Source organism: Microtus ochrogaster, unplaced genomic scaffold, assembly GCF_000317375.1.
Source record: "Microtus ochrogaster isolate Prairie Vole_2 unplaced genomic scaffold, MicOch1.0 UNK58, whole genome shotgun sequence".
Lineage (NCBI taxonomy): Eukaryota > Metazoa > Chordata > Mammalia > Rodentia > Cricetidae > Microtus > Microtus ochrogaster.
In genome coordinates, this window is record NW_004949156.1 from 47387 (window position 1) to 68530 (window position 21144).

Sequence of the window (21144 nt, forward strand, 5' to 3'; positions counted from 1 at the left end):
GCTTCTCATCAGTCCTCATTGTTCGCCATGTTCAGAGAGACCAGTTATATCCCATGCTTTTTCCGTCACAGTCCAGCTGGCCTTTGTGAGCTCCCAATAGATCAGCTCCACTGAAAGTGACTTCTTACAATCATTTTACATTTGAAGCACACATTGGAGTAAGATTTTAAGTGATTAAGATTTGTTATTAAATACAAGTAGTGAGATTGTTTTAAAGAGGATTTTACCTACAAGTCAATGAAATACTTTGACTAAGTATTACTTCTTTATGAAAAAAAACATTTCAGCCAAAGTCTTATTCTGTTTAGTGTAATCAGCGTTTTAGAGCTACAGATATGAACATGAATACCAGGTAACTCATGGCTTTTCTGACTTTTAATAAGCCAAAATATTAAAGCACTGACATTTTATATGTTATATATCACAAAATAATTAGTCATATGTAATTTATTATCAATAACCAACAATGCAGAAAAACACGGTTTTAATCCCAGTACTCAGTAGGCAGAAGTAGGCAGGTTTCTGTGACTTTGAGGCCAGCCTGGTCTACAAAGTGTTCCACAACAGTTAGGACTATTGCACAGATAAACTCTGTCTCAAAAAACACTAAATGAAAGAAGTCAAAAAGAAATCCAACCAAACAATGCAGGAAACACAATTTTATGGTCAATATTTTATGTTTAGATAAGACTTCACATTTAAACACAGTGAATAAGCATATCTTAGGACAGAGTAAGCTATGCAGAAGTGGATATTTTAGTGTCTTTCAATGATGCCTTTCACTGCAGTCTGGAAACATTAAATTTTACTGTATTGATATACAAAGTTTTATGCAGAATGTGCTTAAATTTACATATCTTAATCTACAAATACATTCAAGACCACATGAAGCAGATTACTTGACAGGAATGTTAATGTTGACAGATGAGTACATTAATGTGTTAGAGATATCAAAGTCACAATGCAAGCAAATCTAATTTCAATTTTGTATCTCAAATCAGAACCTCTTTAGTTGTAAAGATAAATAAGTGAATTTCTATGGATTATTTTAGAGTAGTTTTATGTCTTTATGCAAATACTAATTTGCCAGTAGTTTTTTGTCTTCCTTTTTAAAAATGACTATAATTATTGTTATTATTGTGTGTGTGTGTATTTGTGTGTATGTGTGTGTGTGTATGTATACCATAGTGAAGGCATGGAGGTAAGAAGACAGCTTTGTGGAGTCAATTCTCTTATTTGGGGTACCGATATTAAACTTGGCTTGCTAACATTACACTGCAAGTACCTTAACCAGTTAAGTCATCATCTTGATCCCTATGATTTTACCACATAAACAAAGAAGAATAAAAATTAAAGATATTAAATAGTCTCCCCAAGAATACATTAAAGTAATGAAGAACTGGACCCAATCTACACATGTGGAAATGATTAGTTCCAAATGGTAAATTCTAGATCTACCAATTGGTAAATGAATGTTTATGTAAATATGTCTACTTGGTAGAATACTTGAAATATCATTCAGTACATAAAAAAAATTCAACAGTACACAATCAGGGCACATACAGTGGGTCCCTTCCACAATAATGTAGTTATCAGGGAGCACAGTATCTGCATAGCAATAAACTGTTGAAAAATCAAATTTGGAGCTTTTAACTACAAGTAAACAAATATTTCTTTGGTTCTTTATAATGATTTATGAGTTCTTGTATTTTAATTAAATTTAAATGTCTATAAAATTATCTCTCATTATTGGCTTTAAGAGTTGTCACTGACTTAATTTATGTCACATTTCTGAGAAAATTAATTGACTGAGATTGAGTTTGTTTGATATAGCATGCTGAGTGAAATTTAACTTTCTGACTGTTCGGTATGTAGCACAGTTTTTAAATTTGAATCTTCCACAAATAGTGAATACGTGAGGAGAGTTAGGCAATGGGTGACCAGTTTAATGCTGAGGGTGGAGAGTGTCTTTAGCTGGTGCTTGCTCAGCCTCGGGTAGAACCAAACATGACAGAAAAGAACTATAGCAAGGCACTGGGAAGATGACATAGCTCTTAATTTTGAAGCATGTATGCATTAACATCAAGATTCTGTTATTTTGCTATACATCTTGCACAGGCATCTGACTTTTTAAAAATAGTGAAAAGCCTGAGGCCTTCACACACACAAAAAAAACCCATAACAAATCAGAAAATAATAGCTGCCAAATTGATAAAGAATTTATTCTTTAAATATTCTTTAAGTATTACTTAAAAGCCAGGATCTGAGTAGATTCAAAAAAAGTGACTGTATTAACTATGCAGTAAAAAAAATGTAATGAGTCTAAGCACTGAGCACAGGTTGCTGGTATTCCCTGAGAGCACATGGGAAGCCTTTCACACACTGCTTCTACTTCCCCTTCACTGCTGGTATTAAGTAATGGAACTGTCTATTGGCACTGTATTAGGCAGAAAGCAATACTTAACAATGAGTGTTAGCTCTTAGAATTGTAAGCAATAATTTTGAGTGCTACATAGAAGAATTTAGACTAAATATTATGTTGGTACAGAGAATATTTTAGTAAACAATACAGAGAAAAAATCATTTTAATGATCAAAGCAATTTGTATATGCCAAATCTAAGTAACAACAACAAAATGAATAGTGATTCTAGACAGTATTGGAGAAAACACAATTTACTTTTATAGTAGCTTGATTAATTTTGAGATAATTATAGCACAAAAGTATAGTGTGAAATGAACTTACAGTAAAACAAGAAATATATTAAAAGACAACCAGATAAGCCCGAATGGAAGGCATGTGGAAAATGCATGAACAGGATAGTGTTGAGAACTTAGGTCTTGAGGCACTGGAAGAGTTTTAGGTTAGACTGGACTGCAACTATTTCCCTGAGAATCAAGATATCACAATGACAAGGAGGGGAAAGTAGAGTTGTTGCTAGCATAAACTCATTTATATTAACCCGTATTCTTCTTTTTATTTATATATAGGTTTGTTTCATTCCAGAAAGTGTAATTTATTAATCTGTGATCTTATGAATGGATATTTTTCTTAGATAAAGCCTTCACTCAAAAATGCACAGAAATAATACCTGACATCCTTTTAAAATGTGTAAATAAGGAGTCAGCAAAATGGCTAAGCAGGTAAATTCACTTGTTGTCAAGCCTGGCCCCTAGAGTTCAGTCCCAAGAGCCTACATGGTAGAAAGAGCAAACTATTCTATGTTGTATAAGTTGTCATCTGACTTCCATGTTCATGCCATGACAAACTCTTGTTCACATAGTACAGAAACAGATGTAAGCAAAGAAATATAATGAAAATATTTTTATGTAATAAAAATGTACAAAGATTTTTTAATGTGTAATCATGTTCAATACCATAATTATTTGAAAGAGAAGTTCTATCACCTGGTACAATCCCTTTTTATTTTAGAAAATCAGACAAACAAAAAAGAACAAAAAAAGGCCTCTTTAGATTTTCAAATTTGATTGCTTGAATTGATCTAAATTACTAGAACTCCATGCCAACGGGTGTCTAGGCGTCTCTTAAAATCCTCACAGAGCCACCAGCAACAGTTACCATGGTGTTGACTGTACAGAGCCTTCATTGTGTATAGATAACCAAATTACTTGGCAGAGCCCCTAGTTTTCAAGCTGATTTAACCCCAATTCATTGAAAAGGTGAGCTTTTAAAAAACATCCTCAAAAAGTCCTTAAGTGAGTTAAATCCCTGTTTGGTGTCCACAATGTTTGATTAGTCAAAAACATCATCCAAAAAACCAAATACCTTTATAATATGGACAGGTACATTCTGGCCTCTTATTTAGGAAGGTAGTATCAAATATTAGGTACAGTAAGAATATAGTATTTATTTAAAAGTAGCTTAGGTGAATTCTTTGATACTATATATTTTGAATTTACCCCTTCACCTCCTACTCTTACCACAAGCTCAACCATCCAATCTCTTCCCTCCAATCACTGAAATTATATACTTTGCTCTTTTCCTTTCCCTATCAAAGGCAGTGCACATTGTGCAGCTGCTGCTCTTAGAATTGGGGCCTGCTTTGCTGTGTGGACATGCTCCATAGAGCACATCATTAGCATTTTTTTTAAGAAAAAGACAATCTCTCAGAAATCATCAAATACTAATAGCTCCACAGCTGATGGTGGGATTTCATATCAACATTCATACCCCCTATATTAAGATTTTTGCCTGTCTGAAAGTTACCTAGGTCTTGTGCATGCCCAATTATTGTGAATTCATATTGCATCACTCTATTGTGTCAGGACATTGCAATTTCTTTGAAGTGATCCACCAACTCAGGATCATACAATCTTTCTGCCTCCACAATGACAAATATCCCTGAGCCTCTGAGTGATATATAAATGTATACTTTGTTGTCTGCAGACTGACCAGCTAGAGGGACTCTTTTTTAAATTGCTATTTATAGAAAGAGCAATATTCTATGATGAAGTTTTGAGAGATGCTCTGATTTATATATTGCAGGAAATTATTGGGTGTCATTTTAATACTTTGTTCATTTACAGAGTAATAGTATTTGGTTCTTTCCTATGAACAGTTTATTGCTAAAAAAGGAGAGATATCCAAACCATAAAATTTCAGTTCCATATTTCACATGTCTAAAACTGTTTTGATTTTAATATAAAACCTATTTAATTCTGCATTTAAAATAGTTTCTTTTCTTTATTTTTTCTTTTCTTTTTGGCAATGGTTGGAACTGTCATCAAAGAATGATTGCAATATGAACAAACAAGATGTCCAAACACCTCTTCTTGTAAAAGACTTTACATTTTATTTTGTATCTTTGCAATTTTTCTTTATTACAGAAAGGATCTGTCTTTAAGGTCTACTTTGAACTTCATACAGTAATAAAGTTGGGAGATTACATTGTTCAAAGCATAGGGGAAAGTACTAAAGACTGATTTTCCTTGAAAAAAAAATGAAGTTTAAAATCTTTGGTCATCATCTTATTAAAAATTAGAATGCCTTTAATTATTTTATGAATGAAGATATTATACTATGACTTTAAATAATTTTGATAATTTCCTTATAAAAATAATCCATTGAGCATGGTTGAATTTCTGTGATCAATAATTAAAAACTGAGACTATGATATTTATGACATGATACAATGATTTCCAAAATGGAAATTTTAGTAGATTTTATGAAAAAGCTGAGTTAAGACAAACTTTGGAGAAGAAAATGAGAAAGGGGCTGTACATGTTAAGATGAAATCTTTCCACATAGGAAAGAGTGATGTTTGCCCATTATTTGAACTTTTTCCATAGAGAAGAAAACAATCAGCTCCTAAGAAAGCGAGAGAACTAAAGTTGCTCAGAACTTTGAGCACGTTGGAATAAAATCCTTTAAATACATCATGTTGTGAGTCTAATTAAAGTTGAAAGATATATATGGCAGAATTTTGGGTTTAATGTGCACAGTGTCCTGGTATGGACCCTCTTTGCAGTTCTGAACATGCAGAAGTACAAGCAGTGTGTGTGGAAAGCATTCCCAGGACGTGTTATGTAGGGTCATAAGAAAAAGAACAAGGCCACTAGAAGATGTTATATGAACAGGGCAAGGGTTATTGCTGTGGACAACTGGAGTTCAATCCAACAGGGAGCCTTTGAGAGATCATATATAAAACATTACATTATTCAACTGAGTGACATTGATTCCAGGAAGCTAAAGTGTTAACGCTAACTATTTCCTCTTTAGCACTAGTGAAGCATTATCCTCCTAGTATTTCTGGGTTTTCCTGTTCACTTGCAAGTGAAAACCTGCAGGCAGAGACAGCAAATTTTATTTTGGGGAAAACAAAGAGACAAACAGAAACAAACAAATAACCCCCACAAAAATAAAAACATGCTTTTATATTTTAGAAAAGCATAGAAACATGTTTTTCTATGACATTCTGATATTGAGCCTGAAGAAATAATAGAAATACAAGAAGATTCACTGGGCTCTATGGATAATGAACTGATAATAGCCCCCAAATATTGATTTAGTAGATAAATTAGTAAAATAAAAATAAATTTTATTTATAAATAAATATTCATTAGGCTGGAAGGTACAAAGTGCTTTTTTTCTGCATACAAGCAGATGGTGTATTTTAATAAAAATTGGCAATTAAAAGAGTAAACTTAATAAAATCTTATGGATTTTTAAAAACTTAATAATATTCCATGTGTACATACCTTGATCAAGATCCATGTATCTTAATCAATTCATATACTGAAAGACACTTGGTTTGATTTAACAGATTGTATTTGTTTAGATTCAATATTCCCAGGAACTTCAATGATCCAAGATAATTATGTTTTAAAATGACTAGTAGATGATAATTTATATTATTTTATTTTATTTGCAGCAGAGTGACCTTAAAAAATTTAGCAGAACAAATCAACATTGCCTGTTTCTCAAAGCTTGTGTGCTGGCTTCTTTTATGTCAATTTGAAATGAGCTAAAGTCATTTGAAATGAGGGAACCCCAAATGAGAAAATGGCTCTATTAGATCTGGCTTCAGGCAAACCTGTAGGGCAATTTCTTAATTAGTGGTTGATGTGAAAAGCCCAGTGTATTATGGGTAGTGTTTCCTCTGGGTTGGTTGTCTGAGGTTCCATAAAAAAAATGTTGAACAAGCCAGGAAACAGCACTCCTCCATGGTCTTTGATCAGATCTTGCCTCTGAGTTTTTGTCCTGTTTTAATTCCTGTCTGATATTCTTTGCTGAACAGTAATGTGGAAGCAAAATCCAAATAAATGCTCTCTCGCCAACTTGCTTTGTTCATGGTGTAAAATCACAGCAATAGTAACCCTGACTAAGACAGGAAATAGCACATGGATAATTTTTCTGGGTTATTTACAGTGTCAGCTGGAGTATATATTTTAGTAACCTCAAGTATGTTGAAATGTTTCATAAGGTAAAAGAAGAGTATTCACAAAAAATGTATTGTGCTTCTTCATTGTAGTAGAAAATTAGTGAAAGCATGGTCACCCAGTCTAACTTTTTGTGTTATGAATGACTTCTCAGAATGTGTTCTATAAGATGAAAGATTACTATGTTCAAGTCAGCTTCATCCCAAAGATGCAAGGATGGATCAACATATGAAAATCTGTCAACATAATCCAGCATATAAACAAACTGAAAAATAAAACCACATGATTATCTCATTAGATGCCAAAAAAGCTTTCAAGAATATACAACATCCCTTCATGATAAAGGTCTTGGAGAGAACAGGGACACCAGGAACATACCTAAACAAAATAAAAGCAATATACAGCAAGCCAGCAGTCATCATCAAACTAAATGGAGAGAAACTCCCAGCAATCCCATTGAAATCAGGAACAAGACAAGGTTGTCCACTCTCTCCATATATATTCAGTATAGTTCTTGAGGTCTTAGCTAGAGCAATAAGACACCAAAATGAGATAAGGGGATACCAATCAGAAAAGAAGAAGTCAAACTCTCACTATTTGCTGATGATATGATAGTTTACATAAGCGACCCCAAAAATTTTACCAAGGAACTTCTACGACTCATAAACATTTTCAGTAATGTAGCATGATACAAGATTAACTCAAAAAATCAGTAGCCCTCCTGTACACTGATTATAAATGTGCTGAGAAAGAAATAAGAGAAACATCACCCTTCATAATAGCCACAAATAGCATAAACTATCTCCGAGTAACTCTAACCAAACAAGTGTATGACAAGAACTTTAATTCTTTGAAGAAATGATGGAGGAGGGTCATACTTTCATTGGTTAATAAAGAAACTGCTTGGCCTGATAGGTCAGAACATATGTGGGTGGAGTAGACAGAACAGAATTCTGGGAGAAAGAAAGCTGAGTCAAACAGATGTGATGAAGCTCCAGACCAAGATTGATGTAGGCTAGAATCCTTCCTGGTAAGCTACCACCCCGTGGTGCTACACAGATTCTTAGAAATGGGTTAAGCAAGTTATGAGAGTTAGCCAAGAAGAGAGTAGATATAATGGGTCAGGCAGTGTTTAAAAGAATACAGTTTGTGTGTTGTTATTTCTGGGCATAAGCTAGCCAGGCGCCAGGGAGCTGGGGTGGCAGGAATGCAGCCCACTGCTCCATCACTACAAAGAAAGATATTGAGGAAGACACCAAGAAGTGGAAAGATCTCCCATGCTCTTGGGTAGGTAGAATTAACATAGTAAAAATGGCAATGTTACCAAAAGCAATCTATAGATTCAATGCAATTTACATATAAATCCCAGAAAAATTCTGCACAGACCTCAAAAGAACAATATTCAACTTCATATGGAAAAGCAAAAACCCAGGATAACCAAAAGAATCCTGTACAATAAAGGAACTTCTGGAAGCTAAAGTACTGAAAACAGCCTGGTATTGGCGTAAGAACAGACAGGAGGACCAATGGAACAGAATCGAAGACCTGGATATTAATCCAGACACCTCATACACCTGATTTTTGACAAAGAAGCAAAAAATATCAAATGGAAAAAGAAAGTATCTTTAACAAGTGGTTCTGCCATAACTGGATATCAACAAGTAGAAGAATGAAAATAGACCCATATCTATCACCATGTACAAAACTCTAGTACAAATGGTTCAAAGACCTCAACATAAAGCCAGCCACACTCAACCTCATAGAAGAGAAAGCGGGAAATATAATCGAATGCATTGGCAGAGGAGAACACTTCCTCAATATAACCCCAGCAGCACAGACATTGAGAGAAACAGTTAATAAATGCAACCTACTGAAACTTAAAAGCTTCTGTAAAGCAAAGGACATGGCCAACAAGACAAAACAGCAGGCTACAGAATGGGACAAGAACTTCACCAACCCCACATCAGATAAAGGTCTGATCTCCAAAATACACAAAGAATTCAAGAAATTGGTCATCAAAAGAAAAAATAATCCAATAAAAAATGGAGTACAGACTTAAATAGAGAAATCTCAACAGAGGAATCTAAAATGGCTGAAAGATACTTAAGGAAATGCTCAACATCCTTAGTCATCAGAGAAATGCAAATCAAAACAACTCTGAGATTCCATCTTATACCTGTAGGAATGGCCAAGATCAAGAACACTGATGACAACTTATACTGGAGAGGTTGTGGGGTAAAGGGAACACTCCTGCATTGCTTGTAGGAGTACAAGCTGGTACGGTCCCTTTGGATGTCAGTGTGGCAATTTCTCAGAAAATTAGGAAACAACCTTCCTCAAGACCCAGTAATGCCACTTTTGGGTATATACCCAAAGGATACTCAATTGTACCACAAATACATGTGCTCAACTATGTTCATAGCAGCATTATTTGTTATAGCCAGAACCTGGAAACAACCTAAATGCCCCTCGACTAAAGAATGGATAAGGAAAACGTGGTCCATTTACACACAATTTATACAACAGAAAAAAATAAAGATACATTGAAATTTGCAGGAAAATGGATGGAGCTAGAAAACATCATTTTGAGTGAGGTAACCCAGACCCAGAAAGATAAATATCACATATGTTCACTCATAGGTGGTTTTTAAACATAAAGCAAAGAAAAGCAGCCTACAAATCACAATCCCAGAAAACCTAGACAACAATGAGGACCCCAAGAGAAACATACATAAATCTAATCTATATGGGAAGAAGAAAAAGATAAGAACTCCTGAATAAATTGGGAGCATGGGGAACTTGGGAGATGGTTGAAAGGGAGGGGAGAGGCAGGAAGGGGAGCAGATAAAAATGTAGAGCTCAATAAAAATCAATAAAATTTTTTTAAAAGATAAAAGATTACAAACATTTGAAGACTTTTCTTGGGTTAACCTTATTGATGTCCCATTTTCTGTAACAAGTTGCATGTAAAAGCCCAGAGATAAGTTTTGGATACCACTGATTTATAGAGAACATAAATATCAGAATTATTGTTCAATCAAGTCAACCAAGAGTGTAGTTTTTAAATTCATTGTGATATTTCTTTAAAAATAAGAGCTATTTGGAGAGGTAGTAATTTTTCAGGTATCAACACTTTCAAGTGAAGTCTAGTTAATAGTTTGTGGGAGATCCTTTACAGATAATTGCTGCAGTGGGTAAATAAAATAGACACTGTGATTATGAGACTCTAGAATAAACTTGACTCCAAAGTTTGAATCTATCTACATAGGGAGATGTTGATACTATTAACAATAATTGTAGTATTAGGTTAGAAGCAATGTGGTAAATGTAAACAAATTCCTTTTTTCTTTCTATACAGAAGAGATAATAAAATAATAATGAACCTTATTTTTTGCTCTTTTAGGTTGGATGTCGACATAACTGAACTTCACAGTTGGATTACTCGTTCAGAAGCTGTATTGCAGAGTCCTGAATTTGCAGTCTATCGAAAAGAAGGCAACATCTTAGACTTGAAAGAAAAAGTCAATGTATGTTCCACTTCATATCTTATATTTCTTCCTATTTTCTGCTGCTCAAAAATTCTTTTCTTTCAAATATCTGCATTATGGTCACTGTGGTTGAAACAATACAGAAAAATGATGTTTAGTATATAAAATATTTTATATTTTACATTTCAAAAATTATCAAATTAGGAAAATCTTTTCAGATTCTGCTGTGTACTGGAAAGTTTTTCAGATTCTTTAACTTAGGCAGCATTTATCCGTCAGTAAAAACTTTAGATAATGTACTCATCTTGGTTTTACTTCATAGATTGTTCTAGAACTTAGAAATTTTAGATACTAGAGTAGTGAATAATAGAATAAAGTACAGTAGGATAGGATGATAGAAGATTCTGTTTATGCAAACCCAAAATATTATTTTATATTAACCAATATGTATCATGAATTACTGCATATTAATCAGGCCAAAATAAATATATATTACATCAGCTCACCTAAAAGATGTGCAATCACTTTCAGTACTTGTTTTTAGTAGCAGATAGTTAGCTACATTTATTCTCTTCTGAAATTATACAGTTTGATCCTCCAACAAGTATTTTATTGACTCAGTAAGAGCTGTTCCATCTTCTTGGAAATTATCAGGGCTTTGTTCCTCAGGTTCAATATAATTACAAAGCATTCATTTTTGGTATGTAATTAACAGTGTTTTCTAAGACTTCCTATAAATCAGGCTAAATAAAAAGAAACAGGCTCCAAATAATGAATTTGAAATAATTTTACTTACAGAATACCACTTGCAATTATATGCATTAGTATTTAAGTCATAATCTATGAAATCTATTTAAATGATTGCAAATATAATACTGTCACATATCACATTATTAAAGACACAACTCAAAAAGATATGTTTTTTAAGGATGCCCAATGAGCAAGGATAATTTTTATTACATTCTTAGAAGTTAGCATGTATTTATATTTGTAATTTAGCTATTTTGAATTTCATTTTTATAATAATATTTTTCTATTCATATGATTTTTTCTTTTCCTTTTTCTTTATTTTAAAAGGAAAACAGACTATCTTCTTTCATTTTAAATATGAATCCCAGCTCAAACTCCCTCTGCTTCTCCCTTCCCCTCCAGCTTCCCCCCTAACCCACCCCGATCCCCTCCTGAGACAGGGTAACACACACTGCTTTGGGGAAGGTCTAAGGCCATCCCTACTATATCTAGACTGAGCAATATATCCGTTCAAAGAGAATGAGTTCCACAAATTGGGTAAAAGCAGTAGGGATAACTGGTGCCACTGCCAGTGGCCCCATAGTCCGCTCCAGCCATACAACTTTCACCCACATTCAGAGGGTCTAGTTTGGACCTATGCTGGTTCCTTCCCTGTCCAGCTGGAGTTGATGAGCTCCCATCAGGTAAACTGTTTCAGTGGGTGTCCCCATCATGATCTTGACTTCTTTGTTCATATTCTCTCTCACTCCTCCCATTCTTCAACTGAACTTTGGGAGTTTAGCCCAGTGCTGGTCTCTGTCTCTGTTTCCATCAGTTGTGGGATGAAAGTTCTATGGTGACATTTAAGACAGTCATCAATCTTACTACAGGGCAAGGCCAGTTCAGGTACCCTCTCCACTGTTGCTTAGAAGCTTAGTTGGGGTCATCCTTTGTATTCATGGGGATCTCTCTAGTGCCAGATTTCTGGCTAACCTCATAATAGCTCCATCATTCAAGATATCTCTTGTTCCTGATTTTAGGGGAATCGCTTTGAGTTTCTCTCCATTTAATTTGATGTTGGTTGTCAGCTTCCTGCATATTGCCCTATTACATTTAAATATAGTCCTTGTATCCTTGATCTCTCCAATACCTTTATTATGAAGGGGTTTTTGGTTTTATGAAATATGATTTCATTAGCATCATGATAGACTATGATAAATCGTTTCACAAAATAAGAAGGATATTTTTACTAATTATATTACAATTTTGAAAATAAATTAAAGGGTAATATATAAAGATAATGATTTAGTCAAATTGTCTTACTTCAAAATATATTTTTAAGGTCTATTTTCTGATATGATTTTAAAATAATTCTTTTTACATATGACTTTTATTTATCCTTTGAAATTTTCCTAATTTTATAGAGTGCATTTTTCAACCTCTCTCATGCCCTTACTCTATCACTCTCCTAATTTAATGTCTTCTTTTGATTGTTATAAATACACTCTGAAATCTAATTTGTGCAGCCAGTAAGGGCATGGTTTGGGACCATCCAATGGAACACCGGCAGTCTCCCAATAGCCAGGTTTCTAAAACAGAGTAATAACTCTCCCTCTTTCAGAAACTATGAATTGCTAATAGCTCTATTGCTAAGTATGGGGACTTGATAGTCCCTCATCTACTCATACGGTAATTTTGAATTTCTTAATCTAACGAAAGTAACTGCAGATGATATGAATTCATCTATGTGAAAGCCGTGTTAGGTCAAGAAATATACATTTCCAAGCCGTCTCTGCCTCATTCATCAACTCGTACATTCTTTCTGCTCAGGCTTAGGGAAGATCCCTGTGTCTTATATCCAGGAAGGTTAATGCAGATGATTCACAGCTGAGTACTCATGGTTCTTTAAAGCTGACACTTGGACCAAATAGGCATCTTTGCCATGACTGCTACTCAGCACAGAAAGAAGTCTCTGTGGCCAAAGTTGATGGCAATATAAATCTATTTACTAAAAAAATACAAATTTAGAGGAGAAATTGGCAGCATGATCATTTAACATAACATCAAGAGTATGTTCTACCACAGAAACCATGATTTTCTAAGTTTTGAGTAGGTTAACAGTATGAGGCATGAAATCCCTCCCTTGGAATTAGCCTCATATCCAATCAGGAAGCATTTGGCTTCTATTATAACCATCATTCCATGATTACACCAGTGAGGAAAACTTGCCAGTCGCTTGAAGTTATGGATTGGCAGCCTGCATAGAATCTTCTGGTTCCATATAATCTAGGCCACTATGTAAGCTAGTTAAATTTTCTATGTGCTATGAGTTTTCAGCAATAGGATTTTACCTTCTAGTTATTGTGAACACAGCTAAGATAAATGTCATTAGATTGTGTTGTTTAGATGCCCCCTGACCTCCCTGATGATAGACTCAGAGGAGCTATGTGTACCTGAAACTAAGAATTTCAGGTAGTAACCATGTCTTTTGGGAACAGCTTTTGTATATATATTCTGCTTTTTATGACTTACCAACTAGAGGATTTCGAGAAGGCTTCTTCTTCATAAATCTTTAATTAACCCATCCTGCAGCCCCCAGTCTCCTCTATGACCTTGCTCATATCCAAACATAAACCTTTCAAATATCCTCCCTTTCTTTTCATATAACCTGTGATTACTTTTTCTAACTTAGGCTTGAAAATCATGAGTGTAAAATTTCTGTGAGTAGAGAATTATCTAGAAAGATCATCCTCTAAGTTTCAGAGTTCATATGATATATTTAACCACATATGTGTAAATCACCTTAATAATTTTATAAGTTAACTGATGTTCTTATTTATTTTGATTTGCACAGTTATCTGTGTATAATCTTATGTCTGTCTTTTAAAATAACATGATCAAGCATGAAAATGGAGTCAAAATTTCCTCTTATCATTTACCACTTAAAAACAAATGTCAGTAAAATCAATATGATAGATCAAAGTATTAACAATGTACAATATCCTTTAAGTCGTTTTCTGATGCCTCCTGGGTCTCCTTTATGAAGTTTAATTTTCATCTTCAGAAATAACCACATCATTCTTAAATGCTTGATAAAATAGGACATAAAATGATATGCCTAGATATTTCCTTCAAGCTAAATATAATGTATATGTATTAAAGATCCTCAAGAGAGCTGATGATGGATATTCAGCTCAGGTGTACGTTAATTTTCTTAATTTCTTCACTTGTCAGTTTATATAAGTTATTTTGTACTCGGGAGAGACCCTTATCATGAATGTGCTAGATATTATTAATTCACGTATAGATATCCACTTGGAATGATAAAACTTTACCAGTTTTTTCTTCTTTTTCCTGAATTTCTCCATTTATTTACAACTAAGAGGTTTTTATTTTTATAGTTTATTATTATTATTATTATTATTAGTAGTAGTAGTAGTTTTTCAAGACAGGGTTTCTCTTGTAGCTTTGGTGCCTGTCCTGGAACCTGCCACCACACAATTTTTATAGGCTTTTTGAAAATTTCACATCATGCACCCTTTCCCACTCATTTCCAAGTTTTTCCAAATCTTCCCTCACACTTATTTTTTACTAATTTCCCTGTTCCCTTAGCTTATTATTATATATTATACATTTTAACATTTTTTTCACTTGTTTCAATTCAATATTTGAAAATCAATTTCTCATACTTCATTTTTTATTCTTTTGTTCTAGAAGTTTCTATATTCATTCTCATTAAAATAGCATTTAAGAGGCTAAATAGTTAGCCCAGTGTTTAAGAACACCCCTTGCTCTTGTAGAGGAACTGTTACAGTTCCCAAGATTCACACGATCATTCAAAACTATCTGCACTTCTAATTCTGTGGGACCTGATACCTTCTGATTTCCATGGAAACCTGGCATGCCGTGGGTTCACAAACATACACCCGCACAAAACACATAAGATAAAATAAATCCTAAATAATTTCTAAGCTGTAAGTATTCTCACATATATATCTTCGTCTCATATCTTTTTCCTAAAAGTCCAGAGCAATAAATCTAACTTGGTAGGTTTAATCTGATTGTATAGTGTGTCCAGTCAATGGGATGACATGTAGTGTTCCTCATTAGGTATACTTTGTTATTTTGTGTATACTCTTAGGACTTAATTTAAAATATAAATAAGGTATTAAACACATTTTTTGCAGAATCTTTTCTTGGAAACTTTAAATATACCTGATTGCCTCCTTATCCTACCTTTACTCATTCTCTTTCAGAAAATTCTGTTTCTGAAACTAAACAGAAAATTAGGCTATCTAGATGTTTGTTTCTGGTCTCTTAATAGATATTTAAACTGTAGAATTTCTATAACCCTGTATGACAGTGAGAAATATACTGAACAATGATCTTTGCATTAATTTGGGAAAGGTGACAATCTGTAGCTGGTCCATCATGTTATTAATAATACATTACTTTTGAATTTTTCATGTCACCTCTGTTAAACCAGACTTGCTATGATTTAAATGTGATCCTGATATGTTTCCATTTATAGTAATTTGGAAAACAAAAGCAGCATCAGTACCTATCTCGGCTCTTCAGTTAGGCCTTTGATTTCTTAGATGATACTATGCTAGGACTTCCTGCTAGTCTATGATTTTTTTTGCATCACCATTGCATGGTTTTTAAAAATTCCAACATTAGAGAAGGCCACTGAATCTAATCACTTTTTAGTGCAGGTACCTACAAGCTACCCTAAGCAATCAGGAACCTCTCAACTTAGCATATCTAGCCAAGTATTTTTAGAAAAAAAAATCATAGATTTAGACATTCCACTTTCTTCATGACATTTTAAAAAGAAAACCAAATATTCATTACTCTTAGTGCCTTATGCCATCAATTAAAACAAAAATCAATCAATTAATTAATTATTCAATATCTATCTTTAGTTCCAATTTAATAATAAGCACCTTATAAACTGTTTTCAGATGCTCATTTTGCATGTTACTTGCAATGTCTCTTTTGAAAAACAAAAAGCATTCTAACATAGTGTGCTGATCTATTCCAATGAAAAAATTTGACAAGGTCAGCATTTCCCAGGTATTGTCATGATCCCTAGCAGGATATGTTCCCATTTTAATTGTCCAAATGATTTAGGGCCATTTTCATATAAATTTAATTGTTGGTATATAGAAGTTAGGATGTGGAACTTACTTCTATATTTGTTTGATCTATGCTGGTTTGTTTATTGTATTTACTTTGGTTTAATTAAGCTAAGAAAGAAATTGGTACTTAACCCAATAAATACTTATCTATACAGAGAAATTATTTTTAAAGCCACACAGGTGACTTAAATAGAAGCTCTTTTACAGATATGAAGGATGCTACAACTTCTGAATAAACATGTGAGTGGATAAATTAGTTCTTTGTCAAAGTACAAAACTTTATTATGGAATGCTAAGTGAATAGAAAATTAATTGCTTCTAAAGATAAAATAGGGCCATGGGAAATCTTGAACTTACTTTCATTTTATTACAGAAAATGCATTGAAAAAAGGAAGCTTTTAAGACATGCCAGTAAAGAAGGAGAAATAAATGTCATGAGTTTTAAGTCACTTATTTATCCATAAACTTCATTTTATGTGTGATTTTTATATTTTATTCTTACAATATATTCTTAATTTCATAATATGAAATTGCATTTTATTTTGCACACTTAGTTATAAATTTTAGAATTTATAATTTCCCTGTGATTTCTTAAGACCTTTATTGAGCCTATATTTTATTTTACATTATTGATGGAATAACTTTACTGTGCCTCTTTGATTCCTACATTTTTGACATGAAATAATATCTATTTTAGTAAATGATTTAGAATCTATTTTAAATGGAGGACAATATTAAACAAAACATTTGCTATTCTGTTTGTGAAATCATTCAAAACTACATTATAATATAAAAGTAATTTTAATTTGAATAATTATATATAAGTACACAAACAAATCAAAAATATAAAAAAGTAGCATACAGAAAAGCAGAACTTATTTTCCAGAGAAAAACATTTAGAGAAACTTAATAATGAGGGTGGATATGTTTTCATGAACAGTAGGACCCAAAACATGTACTTATCACATCAGGGCTTAATAGAAGAAAGTAAAAAAAGTGTGAAAATTCTGAAAAAAATATTCTGCATGATAGCTTTTATTATAGAATAAATATATGTCCAGTTGTTGTACAGAGATGGGTATTATCTTTTGCAAGTAAACAGATGACGCTACATGGAAACATATAGTTTATATTTCAGCAGGAAAGATATGCATTTGTAAAATAAATGCTACTGGTCATACCTATCATAAAGAAAAGTAAAAAAGAGATGAGGAATAATTAGTCATTGTGTGTATGTCTGTATATATATATATATGTGTGTGTGTGTGTGTGTGTGTATGTGTTTTCCTTTGTGTTTGTGTATGTATGTGTGTGTCCATGTGTGAGCATAAAAGAACATTCAGTGCATAGTTCTGAAGTTAGAACTTTGAACATGACTGTTGGCAAAATAATCAAGAGCTTTTTAGTGCCAGGAAACAAATTCTAAAAGTTTAAAGGGGTTGTTATTAGGCAGGAATTGAGCATTTACTGAGCTACAGTGTTGAGCTTCATCCTTGATTGACTGGCTATTCCAACTACCTTGAAAACATATGTGTGTTTGTGTGTGTATATACATATGTGTATATATGTTATGTATATATATGATATATGGTATATATGTATTTTGCAGCACTGAAGAAGAAACCCAGGCTTTGCATATGCCAGATGAGCATTTACTACTGAACTGCATCCCTAGTTTTTACTATTAAATTTCAAAACATGTATCTCTCTTAGAAATATTGTACTTTGGATATTTAGTAATAATGAAAATACTAAGTCTCAAAACTTGGGAGATATAGGTCGGCAGATCTCTGTGAGTTTGAGGTCAGCCTGGTCTGCAAGAGCTAGTTCCAGGACAGGCTCCAAAACTACAAAGAAACCCTGTCTTGAAAAAGCAAAAAAAAAAAAAGGGGGGGGTATAGCAATAATCTTTTATCTGGATGTGCTTTGATATCAAAGTCAAACAGATGAGAAAGAGAGAGAAAGACAGACAGACAGACAGACAGTGTAATTGTGTCAAAAGGGATTATTTTTATTGTTAGGGATTAAACCCAGGGACTAACTCCTACTAAACAAACATTCCTACAGTGAGTTATCCTGATACTAATCTACACACCTATGAACACCTGATTTTTGACAAGGAAGCCAAAATTGAACAATGGAAAAATGAAAGCATCTTCAACAAGCGGTACTGGCATAACTGTGTGTCAACATGTAGGAGAATGCAAATAGATCCATATTTATCCCCATGCACAAAACTCAAAGCCAAATGGTTCAAAGACCTCAACAAATCCGGTTATACTGAACCTGACAGAAGAGAAAGTAGGAAGTAGCCTGGAACACATTGGCATAGCAAACAACTTCTGAAATATAACTCCAGTCATAGCATAGACACTGAAAGCAACAATCAATAAATGGGACCTCCTGAAGCTAGAAGCTTCTGTAAGACAAAGGATATTGTCAAAAAGGCAAAATGGCAGCCTACAGAATGGGAAAAGATCTTAACTAACCCCACAACTGACAGAGGGATTATCTTTAATATATATAAAGAACTCAAGAATCTAGACACCAAAATACCAAATGATCCAATTAAAAATGAGGTACAGATGTAAACATAGAATTCTTAACAGAAGAAACTCAAATGGTCAAAAGACATTTAAGAAATTGCTCAGCATTTTTAGCCAACAGGGAAATGCAAATGAAAACAACTCTGCGATACCATCTTATACCAATCACAATGGCTAAAATCAAAAACACTGATGACAGCTTATGCTGAATAGGATGTGGAGTAAAAAGAACACTCTTCCATTGCTGTTGGGAGTGCAAATTTCTACAGTTACTTTGGAAATTAGAATGGCAGTTTCTCAGAAAATTGGGGTTCAATCTCCCTCAAGACTCAGCAATACCACTCTTGGGCATATATCCAAAGGATATACCATCATACCACAGGAATATTTGCTCAACTATATTCATAGCAGCATTATTTGTAATAGCCAGAACCTGGAAACAACCATGATGTCCCTCATCCAAAAATGAATAAAGAAAATATGTTACATTTAGACAATAGAGTACTTACTACTCAGTGACATAAAACAATGACATGTTGAAATTCGCAGGCAAAATGATGGAAATAGAAAAAAAATCATCTAAATGATGTAATCCAGTCCCAGAAAGACAAACATAGTATGTGATCTTTCGTAAGTGGATATTAGATATAAAGCCAAGGAAAGCTAAGCTACAATCCACATTCCAGATGAAGCTAGATTAAAAAGGTGACTGTAAGAGGGACCCACATGGAGATCACCAGGAAGGATTGTCTAGACTAATTGGGAGCAGGGTAAAAGGTAGGGATGGGGCTTTGGAACATTAGGAATCGAGAATACTGAGCTAGGGGAGGTACAGAAGGGGAGAATAATGAAAAAGTTATCTTTTGTGGGAAATAACTTTTTATTTTAAATATATCAAAAGCTTTATATTAAGGAAACCCTTCTCCCTCCCCGTTCTCAAAGCATTTGCAGTGACAGCTTGGGTTCCTAGTGAGCCAGTCACTCATGCCCTTCTGACATGCAGGCTCATGTCCTTTCATCTTTATTTAGATGACAGAAAGTCAGTAAAAATAATGAGCTAATGCGTTGAGCTTACTTTACAGTTCATGTCTACAAAAGAATGCATTGGCACGGGTTAATAATTTACAATAAACTTATTGATACCCTTCTATTAAAACCATCTACTTACATGATGTAAATTCAGTGTTCTGGGTTAATTTTCGTTACTGACAGAATCCTCATGTGGAGACAGAGGTTATTTTACATAACTAGTAATAAAAATAGAAGTGCCACTTCACAAGAGATTAGAGTCTAATTTAAAAATATAGAGTCTCTGGGTTTACTCCGTTGAGTTCTTCTTTGGCTACATACCGGAAGCATCTTCTCCAGTTCCTCTGCAGCAGACGCATCCCAGCAGGCTCCCTCAGGCCTTCGTTTAACCTAGTTATGGTCAGTGGGATTTTGTATGCTGTTCTATGCCGTTTTGTAGCTACCGATCCTACCGTTTCCCAAAGCTTGCATCAAGCACGTGACAGCACTAAAAATACATCGTGAGATCTTTTCTCTTCCTTTGGTAAACTCCCATCACCAACACAGTTGTTTTTGTGGTACCAGAGTGTTGGGGAATATTGTTTTAAGTGTGACTTTTGTTTACGCTGCATTTGTTTAACTCTGTGAAGCTGTGATTCTTTGCCTGCCTAAAACACCCGATGGCCTAATAAAGAGCTGAATGACCAATAGTGAGGCAGGAGCAGGAACAGGTGGTGCTGGCAGGCAGAGAGGGTAAATAGGAGGAAAAATGAGGAAGAGGAGGAGCAAGAGAAAAAGGAAAGGAGGATGTCAGGGGCCAGCCACCCAGCCAGCCATGGAGTTCGAGTGAGGAACTCTCCCTGTAGACCAGGCTGGCCTCGAACTCAAGAGATTTGCCTGCCTCTGCATCTCGAGTGCTAGGATTAAAGGCATGCGCCCCAAAGAGATGGTGCACGGTGAGATGTAAATTCTTTAGTCTCACCCCAGACTCAGGAAGCCTGGGACGGGACCAGCTCTGAGCTCAGACTCTTCAGATGGCTCTGATGTGTATTCATAGGAAGAGCCATTGGCTTCTATCATCTGTGGTGGTCTTGGAACCCAGGAAGGCCTGGAGACGGGGTGGTGAGCACCTCATGTGCCCTGTCTAGCCTGACCTCAGCATCTCGACAGCGACTTGTAAGGTGTTACCTCCAGTTGACTCCAGGGTATTAGCCCAGAAGTAAGCACACCATGTTTTTCTATCTGAATTCTTCCTGAAGGTGTCAAAGTAATGGCGGCCATACATGTATTCTGAGGCACCATGGGAGTGTCTATTTTTGTATGGCACAAGAAAT

The 21144-nt window shown here is 34.4% G+C and overlaps 1 protein-coding gene across 1 annotated transcript in view; it reads left to right on the plus strand.

Annotated features, from left to right (window-relative positions):
• The window catches only part of Dmd (dystrophin), a 1456297-nt gene that overhangs the window by 31178 nt on the left and 1403975 nt on the right, over positions 1 to 21144 (plus strand). The window contains exon 5 of the mRNA XM_026777353.1: positions 10302 to 10425. Coding sequence (XP_026633154.1) covers positions 10302 to 10425 — 124 coding nt within the window. The remainder of the gene's footprint in view (positions 1 to 10301; positions 10426 to 21144) is intronic.